General features: G+C 48.2%; 4 protein-coding genes across 4 annotated transcripts; 2 read left to right on the plus strand and 2 right to left on the minus strand.

Moving 5' to 3' along the window:
- Positions 1-3,246: 3,246 nt before the first annotated feature.
- F4807DRAFT_464403 (uncharacterized protein) lies at positions 3,247-7,617 on the plus strand (the record flags this gene model as incomplete). The annotated part of the gene is made up of 5 exons (XM_048002119.1): positions 3,247-3,480; positions 3,664-4,800; positions 4,856-5,352; positions 5,408-5,733; positions 5,786-7,617. The coding sequence occupies 5 exons, from the start codon at positions 3,247-3,249 to the stop codon at positions 7,615-7,617; spliced, it is 4,026 nt and encodes a 1,341-aa protein (XP_047850242.1).
- A 1,039-nt stretch (positions 7,618-8,656) lies between these two features.
- Positions 8,657-12,812, plus strand: F4807DRAFT_273262 (uncharacterized protein). Its single transcript, XM_047994598.1, has 4 exons — positions 8,657-9,251; positions 9,313-9,819; positions 9,886-11,876; positions 11,934-12,812. Exons 1-4 carry the CDS (start codon positions 8,772-8,774, stop codon positions 12,178-12,180), a joined length of 3,225 nt encoding a protein of 1,074 aa, XP_047850243.1. The 5' UTR covers positions 8,657-8,771; the 3' UTR covers positions 12,181-12,812.
- On the minus strand, positions 12,430-15,300 carry F4807DRAFT_470916 (HET-domain-containing protein; the record flags this gene model as incomplete). The annotated part of the gene is made up of 3 exons (XM_048002862.1): positions 12,430-12,810; positions 12,886-14,711; positions 14,871-15,300. The coding sequence occupies 3 exons, from the start codon at positions 15,298-15,300 to the stop codon at positions 12,760-12,762; spliced, it is 2,307 nt and encodes a 768-aa protein (XP_047850244.1). The 3' UTR covers positions 12,430-12,759.
- A 1,424-nt stretch (positions 15,301-16,724) lies between these two features.
- Positions 16,725-19,298, minus strand: F4807DRAFT_442058 (uncharacterized protein). Its single transcript, XM_047999436.1, has 3 exons — positions 18,800-19,298; positions 18,509-18,749; positions 16,725-18,383 (listed from the first exon to the last, which is right to left on the minus strand). Exons 2-3 carry the CDS (start codon positions 18,608-18,610, stop codon positions 17,157-17,159), a joined length of 1,329 nt encoding a protein of 442 aa, XP_047850245.1. The 5' UTR covers positions 18,611-18,749; positions 18,800-19,298; the 3' UTR covers positions 16,725-17,156.
- Between the last annotated feature and the right edge of the window lie 124 nt (positions 19,299-19,422).

Raw genomic sequence — 19,422 nt, forward strand, 5'->3', positions numbered from 1 at the left:
ATGCTGCGCTACCTCCATACGCCGTTGGGGAAGTCCAACTGAGAGATGTGGTTACTTGGTTATTTAGGTATTTATTTAGGTATCTCTTATCTTGATAAGCGTGGCCTTTTGAGATGGGAGTGTTTTATGTGTTTGCGAGACAGAAGCGAATTTGCAAATCAAATAAAAAAAGTGTTATTCGAAGGGTTGACGGGATTGATGACGTTTCAATATCGGATATTTAGGTGATTTTTTAGTTGATGAAGTGACGAAGCGGTAAAGTGATAAAGTTCTTAGCCAACGGTATGAGAACAAGTAACGACATCCATGGGTTCGTTGCATCCATGGGTTCGTTGATGGAAGGCTGAAGGTTGAATGCCCAGCGTGTTTTGGCAGCTGTCCGGGGAGCTAGGGTGGGTCCTTCCGTCCCGCGAGGTACCCTTGCGGCGCCCTTGTGCAGGTGCCATGGGGCAACCCGGCAAGCCACCAGCGCTAAAGGATTAACCCAACTGGCCTTAGTATCAACAAGCCCTGGAGGTTTCCTGCAGATATCCCATTGTATCGGTACGTTTATCCCGCTTCTATGTTTCCGTTCGAATGGTTCGATAATCATATTGCAACTTCAAACTTATGTTGTAACATTGAATTCCTTTACATACCTAGTAGGTATCTACGATGTGGATGAATGTATTAAGGAATCGCCTAAATTTTGGAAACTACATACATCGCGGCTACTCTTTTTCACCGGAGTGGTAGAGAGATACCATGGACGACAAGAGTATTGTCTCGAGTCTTATGAATGCCTAGGATTATCATTACATAGCGGGGAGCTGCTGTAGAGTTATAAGCCTGGTGCAAGTGCATTAGGGCTTGTACAAGGCTCGTACAAGTGCTATAAGGGTTGTTGGCTTTACAAGGTTTGCTCCCATGACCAGTTTCATGAGTCAAATGTATCTTCCCATACAAATTTATTAGCAAAATACATAAACAACCCTTTTCAAGGCATTGACCACTACCAAAACCACTAAACACCACTAAAGCTTTAGCGCTCTCAACGCTGTAATCACCTAAAAGCACCCTACAGCAGCTGCAAGCACTTGTAAGCTATTTCGTCCCATTCTTTTCAACTAATTACGCTCAGCTTCAATAATTTCTGCCAGCCGCGACCGCCTGGCGGGCACCCTCAACAATATCACCTTAGCCAAAAAACTTAGAACTTTTTTTTGACTTTAATATTATCAACCTACTGCAAACATCTGCCACCCACCCGCCAATTCTCAAGGTCCACTTTTTGAACCAATCACCCTTAACAACCGCCATTTTCTGCCAACTAACACCACCTGGGTAAGACCTAAATCGATATCACCTTGGTAAAAAAAAACTTAGAACTTTTTTGCTTCCTTCAACAACAACAACAACAACAACAATAACACACCCACTTACCTACCTGTTCCCAACAACCAGGTGCAGGTAAATAATTGGTAAACCAATAGGTCAGTTACTAGAATAGTAGACCCGTAGACCCGTAGAGCAGTAAATTCGTAAAGCAATAAAACAGTAAAGCAGTAGACTTGTAGAACAGTAGAGCAGTAGAGCAGTAGAGCAGTAGAGCAGTAGAGCAGTAGAGCAGTAGAGCAGTAGAGCAGTAGAGCAGTAGAGCAGTAGAACAGTAGAACAGTAGGATTAGAGGTAGGTAAGAGGATTAGCAATAGGATTATAGACCTAGAAATCAATAAAACTATAGTGGATTAGTGGTTAATTATAGTGCATTCAGATGATAATTACAGTGCTCTTATAGTGCTTTCCCACTAAATTTAGGTTTATTTATAGGGCTCTTTACAAGTCCTAAACTCTATTCTTGACAAAATTTATACGCATGGCTTATATTATTTAAGCCTTGCACAAGCCTTGTAAGGGATGACTAATTCCCGCTAAGGTATGCAACAAAGAATTCATGGATCAATCGTGCAGAGCCCGATCACTCTCGAAATTACTTTGGTTATTAGGGAGTTCATGGGATTCCGGTCGTTATGGGATCGAATGGGACCATGATATCCGAAGTATGTTAACGAAACAGCATATATCTTGTGTCATGAACTCACTTTAGATAAATGTTTTAAAAGCATAACTGCCTAACATTAGTATTTGAAAGACCTTTGCTTTTTGGACGTTGTGAGGTTTAAATATTTACGGTAACAAATAGACCTCAAGTGAAGATAAAGGTACATGTACATAAAAACTCGATTACTAGAGAATTGAAACTTCTAAAAAGGTTTAACCCCTCACCGTTGCTTCCCTATCCATTATCCGGGTAGAACCTTCTTGTACGGGCGGACAGCAGGCCATCTTGTACAACAAAAACAATCCAGAAAACTGGAAAGCACTCTCTTTGCTCACATCGACATTGCTTGGCTTCATGCACCTCAAATTAGAAACACGAAGCTTCCAGGAAGCTTGAGATCCAAACATTTCACCATGCACTTGCAAGGTCAAAGGCACGCGACTGATTGATTGTTTCCCCGCATCGACCGCATCGACCTTAGAGGCACTGCAGCTCCCAAGCTCTTCCAAGCCCACTATACTTATCGTGCCTCGTACCTGTGGACACCAACTGTTTCCCCCCTTTAAACACTGACGCCTGAAGATTAGGCCTCGACTTAAATCACCAAACAACACCGGGCACACCTGGGCACTTCGCCGTTGATGACCGTTTCCCCGGACACAGGCACAACTAAAGGAAAAGGAAAAGGAGAAAAGTTATAGCACACTTAATACGCCTAATTCCCTTCATCAGAGCTATTTTCAACCTGCCCTAGAGCCTAGGTAGAGATCGAGATATTGATTTGCCTTTCAAATGACCCATCGATCCCAGTCAGGTACCTAACCTCTTCTCTGATATATCCGGATCGATTACATCTGGCTTTCATTCTCATACCATCCATCTCCTACATGATTAAATAATTCACATTATCCATCTTTCCTGGATACCTACTTTGAGTACCTACATAGTACTTAGAAGTTGTCCTTAGGAACATCGACATTTTACTTGTGGTAGGAAACTATTGCACCCCTGTGTTATTCGCATACCGACGCACAGTACTGTGTTAACTTTATCGTCAACTATAGTCTAACCCTGCTCACATTCCTTATTACGAGCAACTTTACCAAGCTTAGCCACCTACCTGTGTATGGTGTTGCTGCCAGCTCAGTTCTGCTGGCCATAACATCTTTTTTCTAGACTCCGGATCCGCATACCTGAGGACAACAATGTCTCTCCAAACTTATGTCCTTGAAGATGATCAATGGGTATCTCGTACGGTTTCTGCAGATGAGCTCTTGAGAGAGAATACCACTGCTCGTCGTAAGACGGGAAGACAATCACTCTCAAAGCCACCCACCTACGGCTTGCTCACAAAAACGATCATCGAAAGTCCCATAATAAGATGGGTACTGCCTGTGCAACTTCGATCCGCTCGCTATAATGATGTTGCGTTGATAGGCGTAGGTTCCCTTATTCTCTTCCTTAAAGTCTCAGCCGTACTGTAGCCGATGAGCGGCTCCTGATTCTTCAATCCTATCTACCTTCATACTATGTACAAGGTTTCTTTTTAAAATCATATTACATGACACAAATATCTTAAATCTCCCCCTTGTCTCAAAGATTAGGTTCTGACTTGCGTCTAGGATAATTGTGTCCAGATATGCGAGCTTGGACCTGATAGGCAGCTCAAAGATGTCATCAGAAAGAAAGACTTCGGGTCCCGAATACGGAATGCGGTAGTCATGGGTTCACCTCAGTATACTCGCAAAGCTAACGAAGGCAATGAAGATGGCACCCATGTTAAGGTGGAGGACAGCGATACTGAAATGGCTGACATGGGTGCCGCCATTTCTGGATTCCGGAGTAAAAACCCACGGCTCCCTCCTCAGCTACTGGTCCTTATGCTTGAGCGGGGCGACTTGGTGTTTCTATTTTTGCAGCAAGGTCCTGATGGCCGTTGGGCCTTCGTTTCTTCGACTCACAGAGTGCCTGGAGAAAGACTCGTTTCTCCTGGGTGGCACATGGCTATTGACCCTTCCTCGAATTTTCTGGTTATCGGATGTACGGAGAGCCTCTTCATCGTCTACCAACTCGAGTCGATGGAAAACCTACAACATCAATATTTTAAAGGAAATGCTTTGCAGCCAATCAAAGACTGGGAAGCTCGACACGTCGTTGGTGTTATACACAAGATTGAGTTCCTCCACCCGATCTATGGGAACGAAATACAGGTGATCTTGATGATTATCATGGTCCAGCCTGAAGTTTCCAAGTTAACTGTGTACGAATGGGACTGCACTGGCACGAATGATTGGAAGAAGATATTCCGCGAAGAAAAACCTGGTCACAGGCTTGACGACGAATACAGAATGCCGCTATTGGTCGTGCCCCTTAAAGTCCGAAATGCCTTCTTGATCATAACTGAGAGTATCACGGCTACCTGTTCGGATGTTTTAAGCGGACCGCCTACATTTGTCAAGTTCGAACTAGCAAATTGTGACAACACCCAACTACATCACGGAATGGGTGATCCGCTGTGGACGGCATGGACTAGACCCATACGTCATCCTCCATATCACTATCGGAAAGATGTCATCTACCTGGCAAGAGAAGATGGTCTCATAAACTTCCTTGAATGCGGCGATGAATCAGAAATAGAGACAAGCGTCAGTATGGGATCCGTGGACTGCAACATTGACACGGCCTTTGCATCTCTCTTCCATCTGTTTGGTGACATTCTAGTTACTGGCGGAGACTCTGGTCCCGGAGCAGTTTGGAATGTTAGTTGATATCTACTTGCTTTCATTAGCGTCGTCTTTCTAACATTGTCGGTAGGTGCAAGCGAGACAATCTCCACAGAGAATTGGCTCAATTCCGAATTGGTCACCAACGGTTGATTTTGCGGTGACAATCGAGGGGACTCTCGATGAGAGCAGTGATGGCTCGAGCTCGGATATTGGGAAAATGACCCTCTATCAACCAGACAAAGTTTTTGCTTGTAGTGGCAGAGGCATAACAGGGGCTATTACGCAGTTTCGACACGGCATCCAGGCGAGGATCGGCTTGGATCTTACGTATTCGTCCTACGTCAAGCAGTGTTGGGCTATATCCAACTACGATGGGGGTGTAGAAGATTGCTTCTTTCTGCTCCTAGCACTCCCTAATGGATCTTCAGTTCTACATCTATCTCGAGATCTCTCCGAGGCGTCTGAGAAAGACCATGATGCGACACCATACGATCTCACCTCGACAACACTAGCTGCGCAGGATGCTGACGGTGTAGCCGTGCAAATCACGACAAACTATATTACAGTTGTCATGTCGCTAGGATGGTAAGTCTTTCTGGATAGTAAATGTGCGATGGAGTTTGACAAATTTGGATTTCAGTTCTCAGAATTCGACAAGCGAGATTCTACGAGACTACACTGCTGTCGTAGCAGATGCGGCCATCGAAGGTAATATGATCGCTTTGGCAGTCTACTCTGGATCGGATTTCAAAATCGCTTTGCTTAAAATCGTCGATCTCGAGGTTTCCTTCCAACGAGCCTTTGACGTTGAAGGCGAAGTCACTTGTCTTGCGATAGGAAAGTTCGCAGGTGATATTGCCATCCTTGCCGGTTTCTACCGAGACAAAGACCCAATTATAGCGATATATCCTGCCGAATCAGAGCAACAAGCTTCCGCAACACCCATTACGATAAGGTTGCTACCAAGTATGTGCACCTCAAATATCTCGAGCTGGCTGGCTATTAACGTCATCCATAGGTGCAATAAGTCTGAGTCATGAGTTGATCACAGATTCTACGGGTCCCTCTCCTTTTGGGGCCCTAACGAGTATTGTATATCTTGGTGAACGATCTAGCAAAGCTGTCGTTGTAGCGGGAACTAAATTGGGGGATGTACTTACAATCGAACTGGATCAATCAAAGCCTGGAAGCTATGGAATATACCGGGACAAATTTAACGTATCGCAATCTCGAGTTTATTCCGGCGCTGCAGCGGGAGACCCTAACTCGGTGTTGGTCTGTAGCGACACTGAACTCGCGATGATGTCGAGCTACGTATCTCTCCGCGAGGGCCGATTCGAGGAGATATATCGCGTCTGGCCAACCGATGGAGATAGACCTAGCATGGCTTCTCCTCCGATCAATTCTGTAGCGTCGCTACGTAAACAACTTCCTGAACTCGGGGATTCGACTATGGTGATGATTTCCGGCTCGCGAATCATGATCACCGAGCTGCAACGCCAACCAAAACCTGTCCCTCGTTATTTCCCTGTGTGGGGAACGCCAGTTAAGATACTCTACTCTAAGAGGTTGGGGGCCCTTGTTACTGTCGTTTCGAAAGATGGCTTACCTTCATTGCATTTTCTTGACCCCGAGACAGGCCAAGATCTATCACAACCCCTCGAGAGGAAGAAACCAGGCGAGGCTTATACCTACCATGACGTAGACTATATAACAGGCCTGGGGAACATAGAAACAAGAGCCGTTTCTCTCGCAACTTGGACGTATAGAGATGGAAATGTTCGTGGGGACTGGATTGTTCTCGCCATGCGGAGGAGAGAAAATGAAGGCCTCCTCTTGATAATATCAGCCGAACGTGACAAACCAACCGAGACTAATGCGTTTCGACCGGTCCGATTTTGGACCAAATTTGATCGGAAGATAAAGGATGGTCCTATATGGTCCATCGCAACGGACGACTACGGTGTCTTTCTGTGCGTCGGATATACCATTCAATACCACCAAATCGAAGGCGGCAGGTTTAAGGTGACGAGGTCGCACGAACTACCATCCCCAGCCTCGTGGATGGAAGTGGTAAATGGGCATCTGCACGCTCTTACTACACACCACTCTCTAGTAATCCTTGACTATAAGCGAGAGCTTCCCGTGGAAGGTGAAACGATGGTTCAGCTGCACACAGATGAAGTTTGTCGAAACAGCTTGCATGCCATTGAGCTAGGCACATATGCTGTCCCTATAACTTTGTTGTCAGATCCGATGTGCGGTGTACATGGGTTATGGGCTCCTGACGAAGAAGAGAGACCATTAAGCCTAGTATTCCAAGCTGAGCTTCAAGCATCAATCAGGCGGTTTGCTCGAGGATATACCAGAGCTGCATGGGGATCGGTTAAGAACCGACCACGCTATGGTTGCGTCATAACCGGATTACCTGGGTCGGATATCATAGGTCTTACCATTGATGGATCTCTTCAGCATTTCTCGCTCTTGAATGAGGATGCCTGGAGATTCCTCAGATTCATACAAAACCTGGCTATGTCATTCCCAGCAATTCGCCCACAAACCCCGTTGAAAGACTCGTCTGGCTTAGCCCTCCTCGAGCCTGATATAGAACCCGATATATATCCGAAATCAAACACCCATGTTGACGGAGATATTCTGCGGATATGTCTTGATAGACATGCGTTAGAGGGGCTCGTTTTGAGCCCAAAATATCTGCAGCGGTTCCGAGAACTTCTTAAGCCTCTAGATGAGGACGGGTATCTCTCATCTGAAGGGCTCAGCAGCGATGAATCGTACTTCGAATTAGCTTATAGTATTCTCAAGTACTATCTTTCGCCTGTACTTTCATGATGACCTATACGTTATGAGCATATCTCCGCTACATGCTCAACATCAGACACGTTGTCCAGGTGGCCAACCACCCAGGTAGTTTAATGAAAATGAATGTTTTCTGAGATTAATGTAGGATATTGAAAATGGCTGGAGAGTCAGGTATGAAAATGAGGCTAGATATGGTTCTCATGATTGACGATGACGTGAAATGATATTCTAATGTTTTGCACGAACTTTATGGTACATAAGCTGGTAAAGTTGAACAGTGTTTTTATTGGATAAGGAGTGAGGGGATACACATCAAAGCTCGGTATCTAGGAGATGAGAGGTTTATGTAGTCTCTCACAGGAAATTGTAATAATAAGCAAATTACCTTTATGCTCGTTCGTATTAGACAATTGAATTCCAAGTTGTAACCTTAGAGTTCCCCTTACCCCGTGATGGTGAATAGGGGGGAGCTTGTACATAATACCATGAATGCAGGGATAGAATACTTCACTTTAGTTTGTGCTTTCTTATCTAATCAATCAATCAATCAATCTGTATCGATAAGAAGTTTGTTCGCTTAATCTTTCATAACTGTTGTGCAAAGTCCATTCACAAAAATATTTCTTAGAAAACACGACTAAGGAAGGTAAGGTACTTCTTATAGGTACCGTTAACGCACCGTCATCAGCGCTGGTCTTGTCTATTACCCCACTACGGCGAAGGCAACAGCGGCCCTAACCCTTCCTACATCCATCTCATACGTCCCATTCGACTAATATCTTCCTATATTCTTTGATCTACAAACACCGAACACTGCGACGCAGGAAACATTTCCTCTCGTTAGATTTCGCGTGAACTAACCACAAACTAGGCGCAATTAGATTTGCCTTGGTAATTGTCCTAAGCCATACATACAATCTGACTCGTTTGCGGCTTGTCGTGAGGCTTGTCATCTGAGCTCGGCGGATTTAAAAATTGCCCCTCGTCATTTTGCAGAGGGTCCACGATTTTACCCCCACTGTCATCGTTCTGAGCGTCCCAACTTGACGTAAAACCTCATTCTTTTTGACGAAAATTTAATAGCAAATCTGCTTACTTAAGCAACTTAACCAAAATATTCCTGCTCGTCTCAAAGGTTACTTTACTACAAATACTATTTCTTTCACATCCACATCACTACCAAGATGCCGCCTAAGAAGAAGGGAAACAAGAAGGCGGCCGATGATTGGGAGGCAGAGTTAGGCGAGTCGGTCGCACCCACAAATGGAGACGCCGACGCCAATGCTGCCGCTGCTGGAGCGCCGGAGGAGAACAATGAGGAGGAGGAAGCGCCGGTCGGTGGTCTAATGGCCATGATGAAGAAGAACCGAGAAAAGAGAAAGAAGAAGGGCTTGTCTGAGAACTTCGTTGATGGCGAAAACGCCCCCGGCGCCGAACCCACACCCGCTCCCGCGGTCAAAGCACCTGAAGAAGCAACCATGGACGACGAGTTCGCACTACCAGAGAAGAAGGGGAAAGGTGGAAAGCAGAACAAGCAACAACAGGCCAAGCCCGCATCGGCTGATGTAGGCGACGAAGAGACAGGAGAGGGCGGAAGAATATTGACTAAAGCCGAGAAAGAGAAGTTGAAAAAGGAGAGAGAGAAGGCAAGAAAAAGAGAACAGGTGCGTAAAGAGTTGAAAGACTTAAGCCTAAATTCATCAACTGACTTCATCTGCATCCTAGGCTGCCAAGAAAAAGACTACAACGCCTGCCCCTGCCCCTGCCCCCAAGGCCGCTGAGCCCGCGAAACAAGTCGTAGAAGAGAAAAAGGAGACTCCTGCGCCAGCGGTGGAGGCTGGAGGCAAGAAGGGAAAGAAGCTACCCCCTCATCTCCTGGCTCTCCAGAAACAGCAAGAGGAGTTGAAACGGCAACGAGAGGAGGCCGAGCGTAATGCCATCGAAGAGAAAGCTCGACTAGAGGAGCTAGAACGCCAGGAATCCGAAGCGGCTAAACGAAGAGAGGAAGAAAAGGCCCGCAAGAAGCAAAAAGAAAAGGAGAGGATCGAACAACTTAAGAAAGAAGGCAAGTTCCTTACTAAGGCGCAAAAGGAGGAGAAAGCCCGCAATGAGAGAAAGCTTCAGCAAATGCTTGCTGCCGGTATCAAGGTTGGCCCTTCTGAAGATGCTGGCGAGGGTAAGAAGAAGGTTGTATACGACAGCAAGAAGCGCGGTAAAAAGGCAGACCAGAAGGTATTTATACTAACAACCCCTTCTGGTGTTTACGTCTCTAAATCTGGATTAACCCCTCTTTAATAGGTCGACGAAGAAAAAGCCTTGGCCGAAGCGGCCGAGAGGGCGAGACAACAAGCAGAAGAGGCGGCTAAGAAAGCTGAAGAGAAGGCTGCCAAAGCTGCTGCTAAAGCCGAAGCTGCTGCTAAAGCTGCCAAAGCGAAAGAGGCAGAAGAGAGCGATGTTGAAGATGATTGGGAGGCTGCTGCTGACAATGTTAAGGATAGCTGGGACGCTGAATCGGGCGAAGAAGGTGAGGCATCCGCTAAAGAAAAGGCCGCAAAACCCGGACCAGCTAAAGGTCTACCGTCAAGACCCAAGCCTGAATCCGACGAATCTGAATCAGAGGAGGAATCCTCCGAGGACGAAGAACGAACAGCAGCGCAGGCGGCAGAAGCTCAACGAAAGAAGGAAGCTGCCGAGCGACGCGAGAAGGCTCACCAAGCCGCCCTGGCTGCTAGATCGAAGGACAATCTCCGTTCGCCAATCTGCTGTATCTTGGGACACGTCGATACGGGTAAGACGAAACTGTTGGACAAGATTAGACAGACCAACGTCCAGGAAGGCGAAGCTGGTGGTATCACGCAACAGATTGGTGCAACTTATTTCCCTGTCGACGCTATCAAGCAGAAGACTGCTGTTGTTAATCCAAACGGACAGTTCGAGTTCAAGGTTCCAGGTCTCTTAATCATCGATACGCCCGGTCACGAGTCTTTCTCCAACCTCCGATCGAGAGGTTCGTCGCTCTGCAACATCGCCATCTTGGTTGTTGATATCATGCATGGTCTCGAGCCCCAAACCCTCGAGTCGATGAAATTACTTCGAGACCGAAAGACACCTTTCATCGTCGCTCTCAACAAGATAGATCGACTCTACGGCTGGAAGAAGGTTGATAACAACGGTTTCCAGGAGAGCTTGGCTCTTCAGAGCAAGGGTGTCCAGAATGAGTTCAGGAATCGACTAGAGCAGACTAAACTCGCATTTGCCGAACAAGGATTTAATGCTGAGCTTTATTATGAAAACAAGTCGATGACTAGATATGTTTCGCTGGTGCCAACTTCGGCCCACACCGGCGAGGGTATTCCCGATATGCTGAAACTCATCGTTCAACTAACGCAAGAGAGAATGGCGGGATCCCTGATGTATCTTTCCGAGGTTCAGGCAACCGTCCTTGAAGTCAAGGCTATCGAAGGTTTCGGTATGACCATCGATGTTATTCTATCTAACGGTATCCTGAGAGAAGGCGACCGAATAGTAGTATGTGGTGTGGAGGGTGCTATTACCACCAACATCCGTGCGCTTTTAACGCCAGCTACTATGAAAGAACTGCGTGTAAAGTCTCAATACGTACACAACAAGGAAGTAAAGGCCGCCATGGGTGTCAAGATCAGCGCACCTGGCCTTGAAGGTGCCATTGCTGGGTCTCGATTGCTCGTGGTTGGTCCCGACGATGACGAAGAGGATCTCGAGGAGGAAGTCGAGTCAGATCTCAACAAGCTCTTCAGCCGCGTTGCCACGACAGGACGTGGTGTCAGTGTGCAAGCTTCGACATTAGGTTCCCTTGAAGCTTTGCTTGATTTCTTGAAGGATTGCAAGATCCCTGTGGCAAATGTTGGAATCGGCCCCGTGTTCAAGCGAGATGTTGTCCAATGCGCGACTATGCTCGAGAAAAGCCCCGACTACGCAGTCATGCTCTGTTTTGATGTCAAGATTGACAAGGAAGCACAAGCACACGCTGAAGAGAATGGTATTAAGATTTTCACCGCTGATATTATCTATCACCTTTTCGATGCGTTTACGAAGCACATGGAAGAGCAGCTGGAGAAGAAGAAGGAAGAATCCAAGATGCTGGCAGTCTTCCCTTGTATTCTCCACACCGTTGCTGTCTTCAATAAGACAGGCCCCATCGTTGTAGGTGTTGATGTAGTTGACGGCAACCTAAGAGTGAACACTCCGATTGCGGCTGTTAAATCAAATCCTACAACCGGTGTGAAGGAGATCATCCAACTAGGCAGAGTGTAAGTAACTCTAGAGCAACACGTACCTAATGGTTTTCTTTACTAATATCTGCATAGGACATCAATCGAGCGAGATCACAAGCAGATCCCGATTTGTAAGAAGGGTCAACCTTCGGTGGCTATCAAAGTTGAAATGGGCGGCCATCAGCCTACTTACGGGCGACAACTCGAAGAAAAGGATGTGCTCTATAGTTTGATCTCTAGGGCTAGCATCGACACGCTGAAGGAATTCTACCGAAAAGAAGTGTCGAACGACGAGTGGCAACTCATCATAAAGCTCAAGCCGTTATTCGATATCAACTAAAAGAGAATGGGCTAAATAGCATGGTTGATGGCGGTAAAGCATCGGATCGGCTTTTGTATTTAATGAGACTGGCTGCTGCCCATGGGTATGATCATTATTTTCCTTTTCCTGCCTGTACTTTCGCAACGCTGATACGTAGGGGAGTGGCTACAAAAATGGATTTGGAACTTAGCAGGCTCGTCTTTTCAATTTTGCATTCCAGAATACTTACTTACAAAGGTAAGTAAGTACCCAGGTAGGTAAGTGACAAATGATGATGCGCCACTCTTGCTTTCTCTAAGAGTTGAGATTTCGCAGGCGCTTTAGGTACAGAATTGAACCAAGCTAAGTCCTATTGAATTGAATTTTGATGTTTTATTTATGGTGCTGTGAACATCATAGAGTTTTGGTCGAATTCCGTATAATACGACTTGGCTGACTAAGCATCGAGAAAAGGGGGTGGCTTGATAGGTACATTCATTTGAGTCTCCTTAAAGCTTGCAGAGATTGGACTTATATACCATCATTTACATGATAATATACATATATATTTAAAGATTTACATAGTCTGGAATCGGGAAGAATGATATGTACACTATTTCAGACCAGACGAATTTCTTCTTCAGGACCGGAGACTACCCACGGTAGGAGCTGGATATTAGTTAGCATATCGTCAAGGTCGTACTAAAGTACCTAGTAGAAAGAAAAGGGAAAAAAACTACTTACCTCTTTCTTAGATACAGAAACCATGCCGAGACGGCGAAATTTGCCGTCTGCTGGATCCTTACGCAACAGCAAGCCTTTCCACTTTTCTTTGATCAGGGGTAGGAACCAGCATTCAGTAACACCAGCGCGATCTGCTAAAACATCGAAAAAAGCTTCGGCAAACACTAGAGCCGGGGAAATAGCAGTGCTCTCGCCATCAGTAGCGAGAGAAACAACACACGGAGTGTCCTGGATTGGGAGGAGGCCGAGCTCGCTTAGCTGGCTGTACTCGGACTTCGCCGGTTCTAGGAGTACTATGTATCCTTGCTCTGCTAGAGAACGCTTTCGGTGTTTTGGGACTTCCCACTTAGAAGGGAAGCTGGCGATGTCGGTCCATTTTGAACAACGGACCTGCTTCGGCCGTCCGAGGAAACGGAGTTCGCAGTATGGCATGTGGAGGACGTCCGGACCGCAATTAGGGTTATCTAACGCCGTCCAACTCGGTGTTTCCGATTCATCGTCGTGCTTGTCAATCGAGTGCTGTTTAGGTCTGGGCTTGGGCCGGATGAGGTAGTTTGACGGATCCTTGAGAATGTACTCGTCGCGTGGTGTCGAGCGTTCATGGACTTGACCTTGGAGTGAAGCCCATGACCATGAAGGCGCTCTAATCACCGGCTTCCCTTCCCTGTCAGTAGGCCTTCTCGGCTCGATAGTGGCTAGAGGCGAAATTAATGTTCCGAAGTCTCTTTTTGGTCTTGTGCCAAAAGAGAACCAAGTATGCCAAAGAAGGCCGCGGACCATATCGACTTCCCATATGCCAGCCAAGTAGCGCGATCTGATCGACATCTGCGCCAGCTTTGCGATGCCGCTCATCGCTGCGAAGATGTCGTAGGGATTTGTCAACAGTCGTCGCGAGAAATCCCACAATATTGGCTTGTACCATAGGTCTAGGATCTCAGATCGCATCCGTTCCCGCTCCTCCTTGTCCACGACGTAAGAGTTGGTAGAATCGGCGAGTTTAAACCCCTGGAATAATTGCGCGCGCAGCTTTTCCGACTGGCTGGCCTTGCCGTCCTCCCAACGCTCTAGTCGCTGGCACGAGAAGGCGAGCCTGTCAACCTCGAAGATGAGCTTTCGTCTACTTAGCACCGCTTCTTGGAAACACCATCCCCGTCCGTTAAGTGGCCCGCTAAAACCACCCTTGCGTGGCAGACACAAGAAAAGATTCCCCATATCTTTGCCATCCGCGTCCTTGCGTCCTAGCGGTATGGCTGCGGGGGGCGCGGCATGGCTCACTTGATTAGTTATGAAGCCTTGCCGGCTATCCGGCGACCGCGCGGCAACAACGGTGAGCGTCGCGTTGCCGTACACGGCATCCATCCTCTTGGATTCGTATTCCCAATCCGCCCCGTTCCCCTGGATGATGCACAGGCCGTCGATCCAGACGTACCGAATGCCAAACTCGCGGGCGATGGTCATGCATTCCCGATGCGCGGCCGTCAGCTCCGTCTCGTCGATGGATTCTAGGAGCTTGCTGTAGTTCGCGTCCCTCAATTCTATCGTGTGATGCACGCCCGGCCCCCAGCAGTACGAGAGCGCCACGTACGGCTCCCGGAGCCCGCGGTCGCGCGCGTTCACGAGCCGCGTCGTCGTCGTCGAGCCCGGACCGGCGCCGAGGTCGACCACGCGCGTCGGCATCTCCGGGCTCGCGTCCTCGCTCGCGTCGCCGCACTCCGGGTGCCGCTTCTTGCAGACCGAGACCATGGCGCGCGCGAACTCGACGTGCCCGCGCGGATTCCGGTCCGCGGATATGTACCGCTCGATGAAGCGGTGCGCGGCTGGCGTGCCTGTTCTAGGCCGCGAAAACAAAAGCACACGTTAGCAAGATGTGCCTAAGAAGAAGAAGAAGAAGCAGAAGCAGAAGCAGAAGCAGAGGCAAGGGCAAAAGGTTATGTATGTGTGCTAGGAGGTTACGGCACCTGGATCCGCGAATACTCCCAGCGTACCCGAGAGGAACGGCTCCGAAACGGTCGTCTCTGGGTCCTCCCGGTTCCCGCAAGAGATGTACACCTCGCTGCCTCGGTCCGGGCTGGTAAAGCTCGGGATGCTGGGCGACGCCGGCTTTCCCGCCTTCTGCTCCGCCTTATCCCGTTCCGCGGCCGCGTGGAGGCGGAAGTTGTCCTGGAACGACCCCGTGAGCCAGACCCGCTCGTCGCGTAGCGGCTGCCCGTCTGCTGATCCTGGACATTTGCCGGCCAGCACGGCTTCGACGTCGGAGGCGACGTTGCTCTGCTGCAGCGACGTCCAGCACAGATGGCACATGGCGCAGCCCGCGGCGGCGGAGTCCCGCAGGGACCGCAGGTTCGGGTGGTAGAAGGCCATTCGGTCCCGGATCTCCTCGACTGTGAGGCTGGCGCACGCGCTGCAGGGGCCCATTCTCTTGGCTCTTCTTGGTGGGTTTTTCTTGGCTGGATTTCATAGGTATGTTGACCACACTTGAGTGTCTGCGATTCGGAGGCTCATTCCGATGTCATGGAATGCTTGATTTCAAAGCATCACGAGAGAGGAGACGGGCCTCAGATATTCCTGCCATATTTGCGACGTCGTTTCAGGTTGGATTACGTGAAAAAAACAAGGGTATGCGTTGCAGGGGTTATTTAGTCTACCCGCGTCCTTATTCATTTATGGATTAGTGTAGTCCTCTCCACTGAAAATAAGGAACTCTCGCTTGAGTTGAGTGAAAGGGTCAGGTTGGCGTGATGTAGGCAGGTATCGTATATGATAAGTACAATGCAGAAGATGCTTACCAAGGCAGAGAATCATAACCAGGCGTAGATAGGGGCGCAGCCCCCTATTGGCATTTTACCAGTGCATGTACGCCTAGGATCCACTCCAAGGCCTGCTTTCTTTTTCCCTCTACTCTTTCGTTCTCATGCATTACCGCCGCACGGCTCCCTGCACTGAATTGCAGTATGGTAGATCCTCTTTCAGTACCAGGGACTGCCGTTGGCATTCATTCCGGGGATACCAGTCTGCCAGGGTTTTATCTTATACCCGCTCTGTTGAAGGAAGGAAGCAGGAATCAACACGAGGACATTATGTCGAAATAGGGCCCTAGTAAAAATCCTTCCTTAGAGGTTAGATTCTCAGTGTGCTTCCCAATCCGCTTGGTTGGTAAGGGTATATACACGCAGTCCCTTGATTGCTAGGTTACCTGTATAGCTCTAAGTACTTAAGGCTTCTAGCAAGATGCTAATTAGGTAAGCAGTCTGATATTAAAGTGGGTCCGCATTTCGCAAGATGCTGCTTAGTAAGCTCAGCTCGGAGCCTTACCTGATAAAAGAGTTGCTCCTTATATAATCGAGTTGACTAATCAGCTCCTGAGACACCCGTGACCGTAGGCATTCTTTTTTTAAGTGCCTAACTCTGTACATACGAAGTCCAATTTAAGTTATTTCATCCCTTGTGCTTTCCTAGCAGTAAATAGTCACTACTAGCCCATGGCCTTATGAGTTTATACAGATCAAGTATAGTACTCTGGATGCCGCTCTCTAATTCGCCGATCAGAAAGAAGGGTGGATAACGCTAAATCTACCCGCCCAGCCCGCCTCGATCTGCCCGGGATAAAAACGCATTTAAAGTGATTACCACATTTTAATGTGCTTATTGGCTTGATTTCTTACTTGAAGCTATATTAAGAGCAGTTAGCTGAACAATGCGACAAACAATAATCGAAGAATTATAACTGGCAAATAAATGATAGAAATTGAGTATCTGAGGCGACTCTCTAATCACATTTGGTCTCAATGAGCCGGTTTTATCCGCATCGTGATCCCTCTAGATGGGGGATAAAAGCTAGGAAGGTGCGACTAGTACTGTGCAAGGTATTTAAGATCTTCGCCCTAAAAATCAGGTCTCAGACATTTTGAAATCAACACAACATCCTACACAAAAAATGATAATCGAATTCTAATCTATATTCTTATCGACGTGTCCATGTGTTCGGTTTATCTACATATGAATAGGCCCGGTCATGTAGACAACGTACGGTCATCAGAAAGGAACCCTGGAAAATATCATCTCGAAGTGGAACGATTGACCTACTAGCCATGTCTCTAGGAGAGCATATTCATTCATTCCAATAAGCGAATGCTTAAGGTTGGTTTGATGCCCGAGATAGGGACTATTCATATGAGCAAACGCCGAAGTGTTATTTGGGGCGTTGGGTGCCAGCTATACAATTTTTGTGTCCTGTACACCACATCCTAAAAATTGATTATGTGGATAGCAACCTACGCGGCGTTGCTCGCTTGTAGGCGCTTCAGCAGGTTCATGACCCTGTTCTTGGCCGCTATAAAGCTGGCACCTTGCGGCTGGCGATAGTCTGACAGACAGGTAGCGAACTCGTGAAGGGCTCGCAGTTGGGAGCCGATCAGCTCCCGCAGTACTGCTCCGCGCTCGATGTTCGAGTCGACCTCGTACTCGCCTACTGTTATGGCCATCGTCAGCTCGTATAGCGTCTCCGGAGTCTTTCGAGAGTAGGTCGACACCATGTCGGCGCAGAGTGCCACCAGCCGGTTAGTTAGAAGCAGTAACATCATCCTGGTCTCGACTCGGGCCGAGCAATGCTCGCACTGTCGCATCAGCTCCCCGTAGCGCAATGTCTCCTTATGAAGCCCCAACGCCGAGTCGAGCGATCGTCTATTCTGCGCCGATCCATTGCCGTCGGCCTTGTCCGCTTCTTCCTCATCATCGTATTCACCATTATTTCCATTGTGGTCGCCATGGTCGTCTTCCAGATATATGTCGTTCGTATTCGATTCTAGCTCGTTAATGAGCAAGACGATGCGCTCCAGGCAGTTGCATGCCTGCTGTCCTCTCCCGTATGTCTGCACTGGCCGTACTGCTAGTGCCCCCCTCGGTGTATCCCTTTGAATCTGTATATCTATATCCATCTCCATCTCCATCTCTGGCTCTGCCTGTTGCTGAAATTGCGGGCTGCTAGCCGTGGTGCCGATATGGCTGGTGTTGGTGCTGCCTGTTGTTGCTCTCCTTGGCTGTGTCATGGTACTATTTTGGGTCTCGACACCCAGATTTGGTGGACTTGTGTCGTTCCAGAAAGACATGTCGATGGCACGGCTTGTGTTTGAAATAGGTGAAAAGACGGACCTGCCTGTTGCCGAAGTCGTCGTGTCCGGCCCAAATGCCGGGAATAGCGACCACTGCTCCATATCGGCTACGAATGTGTCGCTTTCGCAATTGACGGGCTCGGTGCTGACGTCAAACCCGAAGTCAGATATGGTGGTATTGGGGTCCGACGGCGGATGTTGGGTAAGGCCGGTCGTGGCGTCAGGCCGTGTCACATCTGATCCCGGATGCTCCGCCGCCGGTTTGCCATTCTTTTTGGCCGCCTCATCAGGAGAGCTGCGTCGCCTCTTGCTAGAACCGGTGGTGTAAGCGCATTCTGTGCCTAATGTCTCACATCTCTGGCAGCCCGACAGTTCACCGGTGCATTTGACCTGTAATACAGGCGAAAAGTTGTGATCAGTTTATTGTTGGGGGGTTTTCTTTCTTTTTCTCGGGGTGATCGGCGCTGCCGATGCGCAGAGTAAAGGGGAGCCCCGAGAGGAGTTATACAACGTACCTTTCTTGCACGGCAATTCTTGCATGCTTTCCGACCGGCTGGGCTGTTCCTGAACGTGGTGGGATGGTCCCCATTCGGGTTGACACGCCAGCTTCCAAACATGTTGGTTGGAACAGTTCATGTAACGGTGACTGCGTACCAAAGTGATTTGTCTCTCGTTACAGCAGCTGATCAGTCCCAACATCGTCAGTCCTATTATATTGGTCGGGACATGTGCGCCCTGTTGCCCACCACTACTACTCTTCCCTGATGTTAGCAAGGTCTATCCCACTCTTTGTGCATTGCACATACTTGATGCCTGCTGATGGCACCCCCGTCGGAAGGCTGGCCAACAGGGGGTCGGATTCGGGCAGCAAGTCAGCATCGGTCCCGGACTAAGCTCCGATGTGTACCTAATGCCGGAGGCCAGACTCAATCAAGTGTCGAATATGATAAATCGATGGTATAGATAAGCCATCGATACAGTAGGTGAGCTGCGGATGAAAGGCTCCCACCTACTATTGCCGCGCAGGCTATCCAGAGAAAGTTCAGTGCCTACTAATCCATGATCACCAAGATACCGGGGTGTCGAAGACTCCAATCAGCAAGCAACGCTTAAGATTTCGGGTAAAGGAAGGATCTTAAACATCAGCACCTTACCCAAGCGCATTATGTATGCAAGTGGCGTCCTGCCTGTGCGTCCTGGGACTTCTGAAGCAGCCAACCAAAGAGCAAAGTCTACCACCGATGTCATATGCGCGACACGCGGGTTCTTGTTGTGACGTTGTATTGCCACGACGCCTTCTGCAGCTAGCGTGTACTCAGGGCCGCTCCACGTACCGTTTGATTGGACCATCCCCGATTCAGAGAATGCCGACAAGACCTCGTATCAATTTCTGCCATGATCTTGCTGACCGGAATCTCACCTAAGACAA

The sequence above is a fragment of the Annulohypoxylon truncatum genome (genome assembly GCF_022578515.1).
Source record: "Annulohypoxylon truncatum strain CBS 140777 unplaced genomic scaffold F4807scaffold_40, whole genome shotgun sequence".
Lineage (NCBI taxonomy): Eukaryota > Fungi > Ascomycota > Sordariomycetes > Xylariales > Hypoxylaceae > Annulohypoxylon > Annulohypoxylon truncatum.